A 15,977-nucleotide genomic window follows, 5' to 3' on the forward strand; every position below is an offset into this window, starting at 1 on the left:
AGTATTTTGGTTTCAAATTTCAATTATAAAATTGAAGGGCGTATTTGGTTTGTGGGGATTTGTAATCATTTGATTTTGTTTGGATGTTACATGTTAATTTAGTTATATATAATATAAATTGAAAATATATGTCATTTTAGATCCAAATTTAAAATCCATTCTTAGATCAGATTCCATCCAAACACAACATTAAAGAATTTGTGGACCTAAATGTTTTTCTTATTTGGTAAGTTATATTATACTAATTTTGAGTCTTTAATTAATTTATAATATAAATGGAGAAAGTTGCTAAACTTGGCGTGAAGAAGATGAAGGAAATTAAGTATAATTGAAGTAGGAAGAATGAGAAAAATGTATTCACTGATAAAGCTATAAATATAATTGAAGTAGGAAGAATGTAAAAAATGTATCCACTGATAAAGGTACTATTGTTGCTTTTTTGTTTTTGGAAGGTAAGTATGTAATTTTATTAAAATAAATCGTTCATTACAAACTTGATCAACCAAAATGAGAATCCGTCATTCAACCAAACAAAAGGTGAACGGGATGAGGAAGCAAAATTTGCAACTTTATGAACTACTCTATTTGTCGATCTAAGCTCATAGACAATGTCATAAATAACTGAGGCATAAGCCAAGAGGTTGATATCGGCTGCTCACATGCAGGAATATCCAAGGTCTTCTTGTAAGGCTTTGACTGCTTGCACTGCCAATACAGAATCCGATACAACTTGAATATCTTGAAAATTCTTTTCATAAATTAACTTAACTTTTTCCCGAATAGCCAATAACTCACCATGAACAACAGATAGGGGTTGAGTAATTTGTTTTCCAAATGCCAATAGTAATCTCTCAACAATCTCGAAGGAATTATTGCGATACGAGATTCTAGAGTTATTGCGATACGAGATTTCAACATACCCAAGACTATATGTGAGTTATTATAAAATATTTAATTTGTTTATGATATTTATAAAATTTAATAACTAATCGTTATAAAATATTTACTTTTTTTTATAAATCCACTTGACAATCATTGACTTTCAAGTCACAAATAGTTATATTTTGTCGTTGAAACGATATTTTTGGTATTAAATAAATACTCTATAATACTATGCAAGTATGCATGGTAGTTTTACATGGCCCATAGTTTTAATAATGTTGTAAATAATGAATAAATAATAAACTACAAATCATACATGGATATCTTTGCTTATTTAAATATAAACAATAATTATCAAATTAAATTAATTAAAGGTTAATCACCTGACCAAACAACAAAAAAAGACAAATAAGAGTTAGCTTGACCTTTTTAGGAAACTTTGCCCATACTTTTGTACTGCCTTTCCACAATCTCAAGGCAAGAATATTATTTTGGGATACGTGAGTGTAAACAAATCGATTATATTTGTGAGTTTTTCGAGCCAATTCGAAAAATATTTAATTTGTATTTATGTTCGAGTTTTTTTAAATCCGAATTTGAATATAAATTATTTTGTTCAATAGTCTGCAACTAATATTTTATTAATATAATATTATTATATATTGATTAAATAAATTTCGAGCTTTTCGAAAATTATTTTCAAACAATAGTTCGAATAATTTGCGAACATGTTCGAATCTTTCGAGCCAAACTCGAACTTTAATTCGAACTGAATTCAATCCATGAAATTGAAAATTTTCGAGTTTCGAATCGAGCTCGATATTGAATAGAACTAATTCGATTTACACCCCTAGGATATACCAAGCCGATAATTTACAGATTGATACACCAATTTATTATTATTATTATTATTATTATTTTGTTGTTGTAAAATGGTTTTGGATTTGTCAAAATATAGCACACAAAGGGCTATTTATCTTTTTTCCAAAAGTATTATTTGAAAAATTTTGGTTGAACCGTTTTTTTTCAAAATTAATCAGAAAATTATCAAACCAAGTCCGTGAATAATTAAGAATAAAAAAATGACCTCGATTTGATATGTTTATATAAACCGGGCCGGTTTTATAATAATTAAAAAATTAATTTTATAGTAAGATTTGACTTTAAAAAAATATTTTTTTTATGCCAAATGAAGTTAATTTCTAACACTCGACAATCTATTAAAAAATCCAATTTATTCACATCCCAATAAACATTAAGACAAAATATTAATAATAATTAATGTTAATTTGATATTTAAAATAATAGATTTTTGAAATCCGAAGTCTCGACTCATTTGATAATTGACATCAACCGGGGAAACATCTTAGGTCATTTTTCTTTCTACTTCATGATTTGACATCCGATGTGTCTTGGAAATCCCAAAATTACCCCCCACGATTTGACACGTGTATTTCATGAACAAATTGACCTAGATTTTCTCCTCCGATCTCCAGTTCATGTCTGAAATTTCAAATCTTTTACCTGATTTTTACGTAATTATTGTGATCAATTATAGGAAAGCAGGCGATGATTTGTAAATGGAAGCTGACATTGAACTAACGACTGCATCGTAAACTGAAAGAAATCTCTTTAATTAATTTCCTCCACCAAACCCTTTTCAACCAATCTGTTTCCATTTCTTGAAATCCACTCTGCTATTGGGTTCTTCTTTCTGCACCTGAATAGGTTTTTGGAAAATAGTTGTGGGAGTTGGTGGGTTTTTTACGGCGCTGAGAAGGGGGAAAATGAAGCAGTTGATGGCGTTGCAGCAGCAGAACCGCCGTAGCAACAGCTTCCGTGGCGGGCCTTCGCCGCTGGAAGGGGCGGTGGACGGCGGGAAGAAGTCTCCGGTGACTTTTTTCTGGTTGGTCCTGCACGGACTCTGCTGTTTGATAAGTTTAGTGCTGGGTTTTCGATTTTCGCGGCTTTTGTTTCTTCTCTTGTTTTCTACTTCCTCGTCCCCATTACCCCCTTCTGCAACCACTTTCTCCGTTCTCCATACTTCCTCGGATACGGCCACGCCGCAGCCTATGGGGAATTTTTCCACGGGAGGAGGGAGTAAGGTGGTGGTTGGGAGGCATGGAATACTGATACGGCCGTGGCCACATCCCGATCCGGCCGAGGTGATGAAGGCGCACAAGATAATTGAGAGGGTTCAGATCGAGCAAAGGTCTCTGTATGGTATCAAAACGCCTAAACCAGTTATTGTGATCACACCTACTTATGTTCGAACTTTTCAGACACTTCATCTCACTGGAGTGATGCATTCTTTGATGAATGTTCCCTATGATCTTGTGTGGATCGTGGTTGAAGCTGGCGGTGTTACCAATGAGACGGTCTCTCTAATTTCTAAATCGGGACTGAAGACTATTCACATTGGATTTGATGAAAAGATGCCAGTTCTGTGGGAGGATCGGCATAAGTTGGAGTCGAGAATGAGGCTTCATGCTTTAAGGTATATGTTGATAGTGTCCATGATTTTATTTTGATTAATTAATTTGATTTTGGTTGATTTAGAGCGTTAGTTTTGGTAAAAGGTTGATATCACCAGGAAAGATTATGTAACTTAAGGTCTTTAAAATGTGCAGGGTAGTTAGAGAGAAGACGTTAGATGGTATCATAATGTTTGCAGATGATAGTAACATGCATAGCATGGAGTTATTTGATGAGATCCAGAATGTAAAATGGGTAGGCTCTGTTTCAGTTGGCATTGTTACGCATTCTGGGGGTTCTGAGGAACGAGAATTCCCAGTGGTGCAGAACGATGATGACAAGACCTCCAAATTGCCTGTTCAAGGGCCGGCTTGCAATTCTTCAAACCATTTTGTTGGGTGGCATACCCTTGATATGTCGCAGTTTGCAGATAGAAGTGCTAGATATATTGGTGACAGGGCTGTTGTGCTACCAAGAAAGCTGGAATGGGCTGGGTTTATATTAAATGCAAGATTGCTGTGGGAGGACACAGCAGATAAGCCCGAATGGGTTAACAAATTAGACGAGGTTGGTAGGAATGAAGAAGATCTCGAGAGCCCATTATTCTTGTTAAAGGATACGTCAAAGGTGGAGCCTCTTGGGAGTTGTGGGCGCAAAGTTATGGTATGGTGGTTGCGTGTTGAGGCTAGAGCAGACAGTAAATTCCCTGCAAGGTTAGTCTTTTGTGCTATATTTTAAAGTACGTACTAGTGGTTCCTTCGGCTCCATCCCTTTTAAATGGGTGTGATCTGCTTATCTTCTGCTCGTGTCATTGTTTGATATTGTGCGGATTGTGATTTGGCAGTTATTTCTCTTCAGTTTCTGTCATGATCTTAATGCATTATTTGTGGAATGATCAACTAGTTTCTGATGTTTGATTGTTGTAGACCTCTTTATGAAAAGGAAATGGGATCACTATCTAATTGACTGTTAGTTATGGTGAAGGACAGGCTTCATTTGATATGTGTAGTTTCTGAGTGTGTTATTTTTTCCCGTGAAAAATGAGTTATGTAATTAGGGTCATTTGTGCTATGAATTTCCCTGTACAATCTGTATTGACTATACAGGTTCCACAGAAGTCTGCTGAATCTAGCTAATGAGATCTATCTGATTCAAATGTCTCATATTAAAATATTAAAACTAAGAAGAGTAGCTTACAAAGTCATTATGGTATACCACCCATTAGGAAAACATTTGGGGATGATACTCCTCTCGGGGATATAATTTAGTATTGGTGCTCTCTTTGAAAGTCGGCGTAGCGGAAGGGCGACTAGAAAAAGGCTACCATCGGATCGGTGTAGATAAAAAAATATAGGATGAATTAAAATGCATGATTCATGCACTGAATACTGAAAGGTTAATGAAAGCCGTATAAAACGGACACCGCGAATGTCAGTTTCATTAAGGGGTCGATAATTTTAAAAATATCCCGCTTTGAAATATTAAAACTAAAGAGTCGCTTATAAACCCATGTTGGTAAACCACCCATCAAGCAAACATTTTCCCTCTAAAGAGACCTAACTCCATCATGATCCACCATTTCTGCTGAAAGTTGTCTTTTGGTGAGACTCCTTGTACCGAGCGGGTTAGCTTTCAGCTTGCCACCAATTTGCTGCTTGGATGACAGAACTATTTGTTTATGCATTTATCAACTTGATCGATTTACCCCCCTGCAAATAGAAATGTAAGTCTCTTAGACTTAACTATGAGTTGTCTGGCACGGGTATTAACTCTAGGATGGTGGAACATGAAGATTTGACCAAAAGGTGTATGATTTAAGTGAACCCATAAAGAAGGAATACCATGAATGGCAGTTGGTGAATGCTAGGACGATCCACATATGTTTGACCCAATAATTCATTTTCAAGAATGACATGGATTAGTTTTTAATAAAAGAACGCCTGGCGGTATGATTTAGGCAGATCATGTTTAAAAGATAATATAAAAAAGGGATCTGAGATAAAGCTCTGGAAAAGGTACAATGCCAATCAAAGAGAGTAATACAAAATCCTGTAAAGTCTATATTAAAATAAATAAGACTCAAGGTACAAAGTCGAGCTATGCAATATATTTAGGAACAGCTCCCACAAAACCTCGAATAACTGAAGCCCAAGACTGGGACTCAAAATAAGGATCCAATTATACCATTTGAGGTCCATTTCACATATGAGACAAGACTCCCAATACATAAATAACAAGTGGATCCACCAAAAAGAGAGGTGAGACTCCTGTAGAGCCAAAAGCCAACCAAAGCAGACACCAGAACAATTTGATATAGAATACATTCTTTTGTTCAACCTTGGAAGACCGTATTTATATTTTTTGTATACCCATTCTGCTACATTGTCTTTCAAACTGATTTCTTTCGTTCATTCCTCGGTGTTTTAGACTTTATTGACTTTGGACGAGGTTTGTATTATCATCAATTCATCATGTTTTCTTTATGCCTTTCTAGGAAAAACAGTATCATCGTCAATCATACTGCTTTATTTTCAGCGGCGTACTTAAGACTATATCTGCACTGCGAAACAATTTTTTTAACAGCTAGTTGAAATTTATAATAAGCTTTATTCGGGGGGTCAGTCTCAACGTGTACAAATTTGCCAATTTTCTAACATTTAGAATCGTGCTCATTATATCATTGTTATATATAAAAACTAGCAGAGGGCACTAATTTCTTGCACCAAATTGTCATCTCGAACTATATTTAATTCTTATGAATATGTACGGCTATGTAACCAACTTGAAATAATTCTTTTTTCAAAATGTAGATGGATAATTGACTCACCCTTAGAGATCACTGTCCCGGCAAAACGTAGTCCATGGCCCGACTCTCCTCCCGAACTTCCTACAGAAAAAGTTGTTGGTATCCCAGAGAGTATCCCAGAGAACACTGAAAGGCGTGCAGCCAAAGTTGGTTCAAGAAGAAAACGCAGTCGGAGCAAGAAGAAAAACGCGGCAAAAGTATCGAATGAGCATGTTACTATTACAAGACAATCTGGGGATAGCTAGAAGCCTTTATTCATCACATCTCAGGTACCGGGCAAATGTGATTTTGTGACCAATGAACAAGCCTCGACACCGACACGATAACCATGGAGGCGAAATGTTTGATATCTTGTTTGGTAAATACATCGACGCACATGTTACATATACAATGGCCGACCGATGCATACATTTTGATTCTTGGCTTGGTTTAGTTCTGAGATTGGTTTTCTGTGAAATTCTTTCTGTTCTTCCTTATTCCATTCCTTCATTCGTATGATATAACATTTAAGCTTGTTTTTGGCTGTACCGTGTATGCACTTTTCTCCCGAGCTTCATATTCCAAGAATGTCGAACTAGAAACAATTCGGTATTTCTTTTTTCTTTTTTTTTTTTGACTTTTAGGTCGGCGGAATTAATCAGTGGGAGAACATATGTCCCACCTTTCAAATGAAACTAATTCAAATTTATTTTAAGTTTAATTCTCTTCAAAACTACTAAATTTGCATTTGACTATTGGGTTGCCATTCTTTCATTTAAAAGAAACTTCCAACTTTAAAGATAAATATGTGTATAAAATACGAAATAGTAATGTAATATAAAATCGTCATATAGTTTAGTGTTATCAATTTATTCGTATTTTAATTAAGTTCCCAAGTATCTTAATTTGTCTTGATCACATTCCTAGCACCTAAGCGTTTCTTTATTGCCAATTTGGTCGTGTGGTTTATTTCTTTACAATTTTGGTTATCAATATTGTTAGCTTCAAGTCTCAGTGTTGTATATTTCAATTTTTGGCAGTTTCAGTTCTTTTTTTGTTGAGATGTTGATATAACATTGTATACGTAAGAGTCGTGTCAATGTCACACCGTATTAATGACACATCGTAACATCGAAAAAATAAATAAAAATAAAAATAGAGAGTTAAGATGATATATGAGTTATGACAACATGAAATTGCAAAATGGGAAATTGGCAAGTACACATGATTAAAAATTACAATTTTTTCTTAAAAAATCACATATTTTTTTTTATTAAATACACGGGAGCTCACCTTTAAAGATGATTATTTTGACAGAAGGATACCATTTTTCTAAAATAAAATTTGACTAAGATAATTTTCTCCAATTCCCAACTCTTGTTTATCTAAAGCTACGTTTTAATTTCAAAGTGTTTCAAGACGCGTTTTTCCACCCCAAACATAACTGTTTCAAATAATATATTTCTAGAAAATATTTACAGTTGAATAATAATTTCAATCCAAGCACAATGTTTCTTGAATCAGAAGCATAAATATCATGTAATTGGTGGAAAAGGATGCATATAAAAACATGGCTACCATATTAGATGATTCTGATTTCTGCGACCAGTTTGAAATCAGAATTGTAGGAAAATAGGTCATGGGGGAAGAACAAGTTGCATGGGGAATGCTCAAGAAACCCACCATTTGAGAGAGAGTGTGCGCGCAACAATATTTGATTGGTTCTATGAAATAGTTCCTTCCCCGTAAAATTAACATATAATAAAAAAAAATGGACCACCCGGACTCACCACCTCAACCCATATATGTGGGTCCGCCGATGACCTTAGCACTACATAAATATATTAAAATGAAATCATCGGCTCCCTTTTTTTGATATACTTTCTGTTATATTAATAAATATGAATTATGATATAATTAATACTTTCATTTACATAAAATTCACTTTCCGAACAAAAACAATTCAAAAATAAAACAAAAACAATTAAAAAATAAAGGATGAAGGCTTTAAAGGTTGATTTCATCCTACACAAATATTTTTATCCTATCTTATCATTGAAGATCATTTTGGGTCAGTATTTCCTTGAGAAATATTTGTAATAAGTCTTTATCACTTTAGGACTTATCACTGTTTATTACAAATATTTCTCAAGTTTGTAAATACTCACAAACTTATCTAATATATCAAACTATACCTAAGAGTCTTACTTATCATTTGTTTAAGTTTGTGATTATAATAAAAGTTTCAGTCAAACAGGGATAAGTCCTAAAATGATAAATCTTAACTGATGATAATTACAATTCAGTGTTACTAATCCAATTGAATTATTTTGATATTTTGTTAAGATTATTTATTTGTCGTCTCTAAATCAATAAGTCCATCCTAACATAACTAGTTTTTTAATGTGTAATTGGATTTTTCTTTTAAAAAATAATATTAAAGTTTAAAATATAAAAATATCATCGTATCAAAATTATTTAGTTATTATCGAATAACATATTAACTTATTTCCACAATCCAACAATCAAATTGCATAAATCTTAATATTTAGTGATACCCCATGAATGAGTCCTTCAAAATCCGGCCCTAACCATCGGCCTATATATCCTTAGCTCAGATGAAAAGTCTATGACAGGTCCATGTATTCTCTTATAAATACAATGTTTGAATGTCTAATTTAGGATTCACGATATTGACTTTTAGCAGCATCATTAGCTGCTCTCTCATTATATACTCAGTCTCTTATTTGAGCGTCGGAGGGGCTACACCGAGACACCTTCTCGGCTCCCTTCTAACAGTCTCCTGCATGATTTCAGGCTTAGAGTAAAGTCGAGGTCTGCACTTGGACTAGTGTCACCTACTGGAACCGGACCTTAAATTTTCAGTGAATATCATTTATGTTGTAATATTTGGCATAGTGTTTTATATTATTGAAATATTTTTAAATAATTTAACTCAGGTGTTACTAATCAATATAACAATAAAATGCATACACTTCACTGTAGTCTATACACTTTACTTTAAATATACAAAAAATAGCCAACTTACGTCATGTATCTTAACATGTTTTCTAATTTAATGATCTAATTTGTCTAACATTGTATTTTAATCATGTAACTTTTGTTTTTTTTTATTGTTTTTAGTCATATTTCACAATAGTGCTAATATGACATCAGATTGATAATCAATTTTCAATTTTACATCGATATTTTTCATTGTTAGATAACATTTTTCATACAACCTCCTCACTTTGAAGAAACAAAGTTAAAAACCAACAAAAAAATTACAAAACTAAAATGCAACTTTGAAAAATTAGATAAAAAAAACAAAAACATGACAACTTAAATAACTAAATTTATATTTTCCCTTAAATATATCATGATGATTATTGTAATGACATAATAATTCTAGAAATATGAGTTTCATATCCTATTTTTTGGTATGGATTTCATAAATTCATAATCCTTTGTTCCCTTATCTTGAAAAGCACTTTTTGTATATTATATATATATAATTACTTATTAAAAAATAAAATAAAATGTAACATATATATAACTTTAATCTTTTTCATAGGACCAAACTAAATTTAAAAAATAATAGTAATTAATTAGTTTTTGGTGCCCTATGGCTATATATAACCCAAGCATCCTTTGCTCCTTCCACCTTAAGCAAAGCAAACATAGCAAACTTTACCTTTGCACTCCTGAAATTCTCTTCACATTTCTTCCTCAAAACCAAAAAACTATGCATAAGATTATTGCACACACCATTCTTTTCTTCTGCTTCGCCATTTTGGCATATTCAACAGGCATAACCATCTTAAAATACGACGAAAATTACATAGCAAACAATCCAAATCTTCGTAGCGAGAATCATGTAAGGACCTTATACGAATGGTGGCTGGCAAAGCATGGCAAAACGTACAATGGGTTGGGAGAAAAGGACAAAAGATTCGATATTTTTAAGGATAACCTGAAATTCATAAACGAGCATAACGCCGGGAATCGAACTTACGAGGTGGGCTTGAATCGGTTTGCCGATCTGAGTAACGAAGAGTACAGGTTTTTGTATTTGGGTACGAGGACTGATGCTAAGCGTCGGTTTGTGAAGTCGAGATATGGTAGTAATCGGTACCGTTTTGGGAATGGGGAGACTTTGCCGGAATCCGTTGATTGGAGGAAGAAGGGTGCTGTTGCTCCGATCAAAAACCAAGGCTCCTGTGGTGAGTTTTTGTATGTTTTTGGGGAAAGTTTCAATTTTTGTTCGATTTTTGTCTTCGGTCAAATATGATTTTGGTCTATTAACTTTGGTTCTTTAGTATTTTTCGTCTTTTTAGCCATATCAGCAGTATCAGTTATATCAGTTGTCCAATAAAAAACAAAGACTAGATGTGTAAAGCAGATCAAATTATTGTAATAGGACATTTATTAACTAATTATAGGTTCAAAATCAAATTTAGGTAATGTTTTACGGGATAATTTTACTAAGTTTTATGTAAAATTTTTGAAAAATTCATTTTGGACAGGAAGTTGTTGGGCTTTTTCAACAGTTGCTGCAGTTGAAAGCATAAACCAGATAGCCACAGGGAAACTCATCACTCTATCAGAACAAGAACTCGTCGATTGCGACAAAAAAGAAAATTTAGGCTGCAATGGTGGCCTCATGGATTATGCTTTCCAATTCATCATGTCCAATGGTGGTATGGACACCGAGGATGATTATCCTTATAAGGGTGTCGAATCCGAATGTGACTTTACTCGGGTTTGTATTGAGTTTGAGCCGGTTCTTGATTCATCATTTCTACAAAAGTCTAATGTTTGTGTTTTTTTCTCACAATCTTTTTGTCATGTTTCAGAAGAATGCGAAGATTGTAAGTATAGATGGTTATGAAGACGTGCCACAAGACGAGAAATCTTTGCGAAAGGCCGTGGCGCATCAACCGGTTAGTGTTGCTATCGAAGCGTCGGGGAGAGCCCTCCAACTCTATACTACGGTAATGAACTTTCTCTGTTATAAGTGTATTGAATACTATTACTATACATGAAACTGTTCATCTTTTATATGGATCAGATTCTTGGATCTGTCATTTCAAAACTTCTTAAAAGTCTGATAGTTATAATCCTATGATCAGGGGGTATTCACCGGCGAGTGCGGGACGGAACTAGACCATGGTGTGGTGGTGGTTGGCTACGGTACAGAAAAGGGGGTCAATTATTGGATTGTGAGGAACTCATGGGGGACTAATTGGGGTGAAGATGGATACTTTAGACTCGAACGCAGCGCGATTAATGCTCCATCCGGCAAGTGTGGGATCGTTATGGAAGCTTCTTACCCCATCAAGAATGCTGAAAATCCAACAAATTTTGGCTATGTTGCTGATGAATAAGATGAGGAGCAATATGCTTTATGCTTTTTCTTGATATTAACTCNATTGGTTAATGAAATAGGAGTTTCTTGAGTTTAAGTCAAACTTTTTCCCCATAATCTTAGATCATTCATTAGATTGGTCAAGGTGTTGTGCACCAATTATTGATCATGATATAATCGGCCGACCCGCACATGGTCTATTCAATACGGTTTATTTGATTAACGTGGTTTTCAGGTTACTATATTAGTATGAGATTTATCCAGTATGCATTGAAAGGTAGAGGCTGTGGATTTCATCGTCATAAAAAAATAATTACTCTCTTTTATTGGTAAATATCAATTAATAGTTAAATAAATGGTTACTAAACTTTTGCTACTAAATCGATTTTGATATCCATCTTCCATACCAGTCAATTTTGATAACCACTGAAATTTCAAGTCTTGATACTATAAATATGTGAATGAAACAATTATGACCTCAACCAATAAATTTTGATACATTGCGCATTTAAATCCATCAATTTTAGTTACCACCGCAATATTTTTTTACTCGATCTATGCATTTTTTCAAATATCAAACTAGAGATAAATTATTCTTAAAAAAAAACTCGAGATAAATTAGTTGTCATGAAATTTAAGAAAAAATTACATAGATTTTGACTCGAAGAGTCTACTTGCGAAAATTGTATCAAATGAATCTGTATGGCATAATAATTTAGTATATATCAATGGAATTTTATTAATATTATTGTTTTTATTCAAATTTTTACCAGGTTATTACACAAATGTTTTTTCTTCTCGTAAATTCAATTTCTTTTAGAAAATGAAATTATCCAAATTTATATATTTGAAAAATGGTTAGATAGAAAAAAAATATAATGTTAAAGTCTAAAATTATGTCAGTTGGATATATTGAATGCATGGCGAGCGATAGTGAAAAAATTTCTATTTCGTATAGTAGAAAAATACAAAAACTCTTATAAAATAATATCACAAAAACAGATCTCTTACATAAACTGAACCATGAAAAAATATTATTTTTAATGTCAAAATTATTAGTTTTGACTCCAAATATGTTCCGGTTCGATCCGTTTCATAACTATAAATCCGTGAGACTATCTCATGAAGGTTGTTGCATTCCGTGTCATTTCTGTTCGCAAAAAATATAACTATTTAAATCAACAGTGGTAGTATTTGACTGGGAATTAAATTTTTGCTCCATTTTGTGCTTATCCCCAGCGACACAAATACAAGTGATACAAGTTTAACTAAGTAAAATTTTACTTGCCAAAAACGAAAAATTAAGGAAATTTAAATACTATATATAGTTTTTTTTAAATGAAGTATACATTCATTAAAATGGTAAAAAAATTTGGGTTACAAATATACCGGGCATCCCTATGGACTAATAAAATTAGCACAAATCCTAAAACAATCCAATCATAACAATAAATCTACCATTTCTCTAGCCCGAGAAACACTTCTGAAAGTATGAATCTTGATCTTCTTTATGATACATTCCACATTTGGTTCTTCATTATCAAAGATAACTTTGTTCCTCAAGTTCCAAATGTGATATACGGAAGCTACTAAGGCCGCACTGTGCATCCTAGCCAACGTTGAATTTCCTCTATGCACAGTTTGAAATGTCTTCAATACTGCCTGAAGGGAAATAATATTTCCGAGAATAATTGATATAATTCGTTAGATTTGAAGTATTTTCCTAAAATTATCTTTTCCATGTTAAGCTGATTTGATATACTATCTTGTGAGATTTTGCCTTTCTAGATAATGAGATAAGCATACAAAAAATATTCTAGATATGATATTTAATTAATCAGATATGGTATCGATGGTTAAATAGAGTATATATCTAATTAAACTTTAACATTCCTTGTGAAATAGGTTTCCTTGTGGAGATAAAATTCTACGTCTATATATAAGAGATCAAGGATATTGTTGAAGTGGCTCTTCCTCGGTCAATATACATTCACGTGTGCACGTTCAGAATTTTAGAGAAAATTCTATTGAAGTGACGTGCTGTGTTTTGAAGAGTGGTGATAGTGTGTTGCCGTGAATGTTGAGAACATCTGCGGACAACATCTGGGAAGAAGTTGGCTGAAGACTGTTTCTCGTGGATCTCCTTTCAGCATCACACTTTTGCTTTCTTGTTCTAGTTTTTCTTTGCGATCTTTGTTTTAGAAAACATTTGTTTTCTCAAAATTGTTGAGGAAATTGATTTTTGATTCAATCACTAGCGATAGGTTTTTGTAATCGGATAGATTTTCTAGTGATTAATTTTTGTCACAAGGCACTGCATAAGTATTTATACTTGTGCATATTTAATCTCGTATCAATTATTTATTTAAAGTTAATTTGTGTTTTAAAATATAATATTCCGCTGCATGTTGTCTGAGATGTTGTAACATCTGGCACAACACTCATTTCTGATTAAACACAAATTTACTATTTTACATCCTATTCTGATATTGTTAGTATTTGAGGTATCTGTCGAACATCACGAGTTCTTACACTGCCGAAGGTGACCCCATGATTTTGTGCATTCCAAGCCATATTCGAACATCATTCCAAATACTCTTAGAGAGAGGACAATCAAAAAAGAAGTGTAATAAAGATTCATATGTCATCTTACATAGTACACAAGATTTGTCAATCACAAACTGTAGTCTATCACGCGAATAACTTCTCATGAGCACTAAACCACAATATAAAGCTGTGCTTTGGTAGTATGCTAGATTTCATCAACAAAATGTTTGGATGGATTAACGTAGATCAGTCGACAAACATTGTCGAAGTTAGTTTTCAAATGTGCTATATTTGGAGTGTTTTAATGATATTAAAAGTTTGATATGTGGTTTGCGGTTATAAAAAACACTTTTGGAGATGTGAATTTGAAATTCAGGGATTTAGTTTAGTTTTATTGTTTATAATAAAACATCATATTAAATTATCATCTTATTTATTTACACACTAGTATTACAAAACAGAATGAATTTCAAATGACATTATTATTAGATGAACTCGAAATTTATTCTTATTAACATGAAATACTATATTAACATGTAAATGTGAATTTAAATTTTATGACCTTATTTTTCTAAATAGCAAAAATATATTTGAATTAATTTGAAATCCATAAATTTAAAATTCATTCGTCTAAGCACAACTCATAAATAATTCGCAATATCCTATGAATTCCCTTTATTATGTGTAATGATTTTGAGGTTTAAACATGAAAGTTGCCTCCTCCATTGCAGGCACAGGCACACGTTGTATTCTATAAATAATAACAACTACAACATATATTTTTCCAAAAATGGAAACTTGGTTAGGGAGACAGTTTTGACCACCGAATGAAAACACCCAATACCGGGGAAAACGTCCACGTTCAGCGTTGGAAAATGAAATTGAAAAGAGTCCCCATACATCATTCATGACAATCAAGACTCTTGCGAGTCACCGTGCCAGCTCCAAGAAAAAATTTATTTCAAGTGTTGTGATATTTTATTTAAGAGTGGGTCTAATATGAGACCGTCTCGATCTGTGAGACGGGTCAACCCTACCCATATTTACAATAAAAAGTAATACTCTTAGCATAAAAAATAATATTTTTTCATGGATGACCCAAATAAGAGATCCGTCTCACAAATACGACCCATGAGACCGTCTCACACAAGTTTTTGCCTTTATTTAATTAATTCAAACTCAAATATTTCAAAAGTAAAACAAATTTATTTTTTTTAACAATAATATTGACGTCTAATTATACAACAAGATACATTGTTTATCAAATCGAAAGCAACCATAAAATTAGGTAATCACGTTTTAACATTATATTTTATTTTTTATTATTAAAATTTGGTATTTATAATTTTTAAATGTCTTTTTTTTCTTTGCGAATTTCAAAATACCTATTGGCTTGCGAGTGATTAGTTTCCATTTCAAATTTTCAAAGAAGGGTTCACAAATTGATCTTTATTATTAGAAATGCATAAAAGTCACCCAAAAGTCAAAAGTACGAAAATCCGATATACTTGGACAGCACACGCAACGATCCATCGCTAAAAATAGCGAGCCAACGTTGTCCGCCGTCGGCAAGAGCAAGCCAGTGTCCGAAAACGACGCCCCCTCGCTATATGTTATGTCAAACAACCTCAAAATCGTGAATTTCGACCAATTTCAACTATTTCAATGACGCAGAAGAAAAACATGTATAGATAACTCAAACATAAGGTATAACACTTCCTTAAACGACAAAACGCATGGAAACGACACCATTCAAAACCGATCATTCATCATTCTTCCTACGATACTTGTAAAGTTTAATTTGCTAAAATCAACTAGCATTGCAAAATGATCTTTCTTAGAAGTGCACATTATTCAATATCAATAAATCTAAACAACCTTTATCCAACTAAAATAAAATGCATATCATTTAAAACTAGA

The 15,977-nt window shown here is 33.0% G+C and overlaps 2 protein-coding genes across 3 annotated transcripts in view; both read left to right on the plus strand.

Annotated features, from left to right (window-relative positions):
* Window positions 1–2,329: 2,329 nt before the first annotated feature.
* Window positions 2,330–6,602, plus strand: LOC140986407 (probable beta-1,4-xylosyltransferase IRX14H). Its single transcript, XM_073454637.1, has 3 exons — window positions 2,330–3,379; window positions 3,513–4,070; window positions 6,168–6,602. Exons 1-3 carry the CDS (start codon window positions 2,670–2,672, stop codon window positions 6,406–6,408), a joined length of 1,509 nt encoding a protein of 502 aa, XP_073310738.1. The 5' UTR covers window positions 2,330–2,669; the 3' UTR covers window positions 6,409–6,602.
* Window positions 6,603–9,820: 3,218 nt separating this feature from the next.
* The window catches only part of LOC140985827 (cysteine proteinase mucunain), a 42,426-nt gene continuing 36,269 nt past the window's right edge, over window positions 9,821–15,977 (plus strand). Inside the window, exons 1-4 of one of the 2 annotated variants that reach the window (XM_073453775.1) lie at window positions 9,821–10,365; window positions 10,669–10,904; window positions 10,999–11,136; window positions 11,275–11,458. In XM_073453775.1, the coding sequence (XP_073309876.1) occupies window positions 9,888–10,365; window positions 10,669–10,904; window positions 10,999–11,136; window positions 11,275–11,458 (1,036 nt within the window). In that variant the 5' untranslated portion in view covers window positions 9,821–9,887. Of the gene's footprint in view, window positions 10,366–10,668; window positions 10,905–10,998; window positions 11,137–11,274; window positions 11,567–15,977 lie in introns of those variants that run through there. The other variant, XM_073453776.1, reaches the window with a different exon arrangement.

Source organism: Primulina huaijiensis, chromosome 10 (assembly GCF_012295235.1).
Source record: "Primulina huaijiensis isolate GDHJ02 chromosome 10, ASM1229523v2, whole genome shotgun sequence".
In the NCBI taxonomy this organism is placed as follows: Eukaryota; Viridiplantae; Streptophyta; class Magnoliopsida; order Lamiales; family Gesneriaceae; genus Primulina; species Primulina huaijiensis.

Bases quoted from the DNA above. Each gene is read 5' to 3' on its own strand.
- LOC140986407 (XM_073454637.1), top strand. From the start codon at position 2,670: ATGAAGCAGTTGATGGCGTTGCAGCAGCAGAACCGCCGTAGCAACAGC. The intron at 3,380-3,512 runs GTATATGTTGAT...TAAAATGTGCAG, and splicing joins ATGAGGCTTCATGCTTTAAG to GGTAGTTAGAGAGAAGACGT. The intron at 4,071-6,167 runs GTTAGTCTTTTG...TTCAAAATGTAG, and splicing joins GACAGTAAATTCCCTGCAAG to ATGGATAATTGACTCACCCT.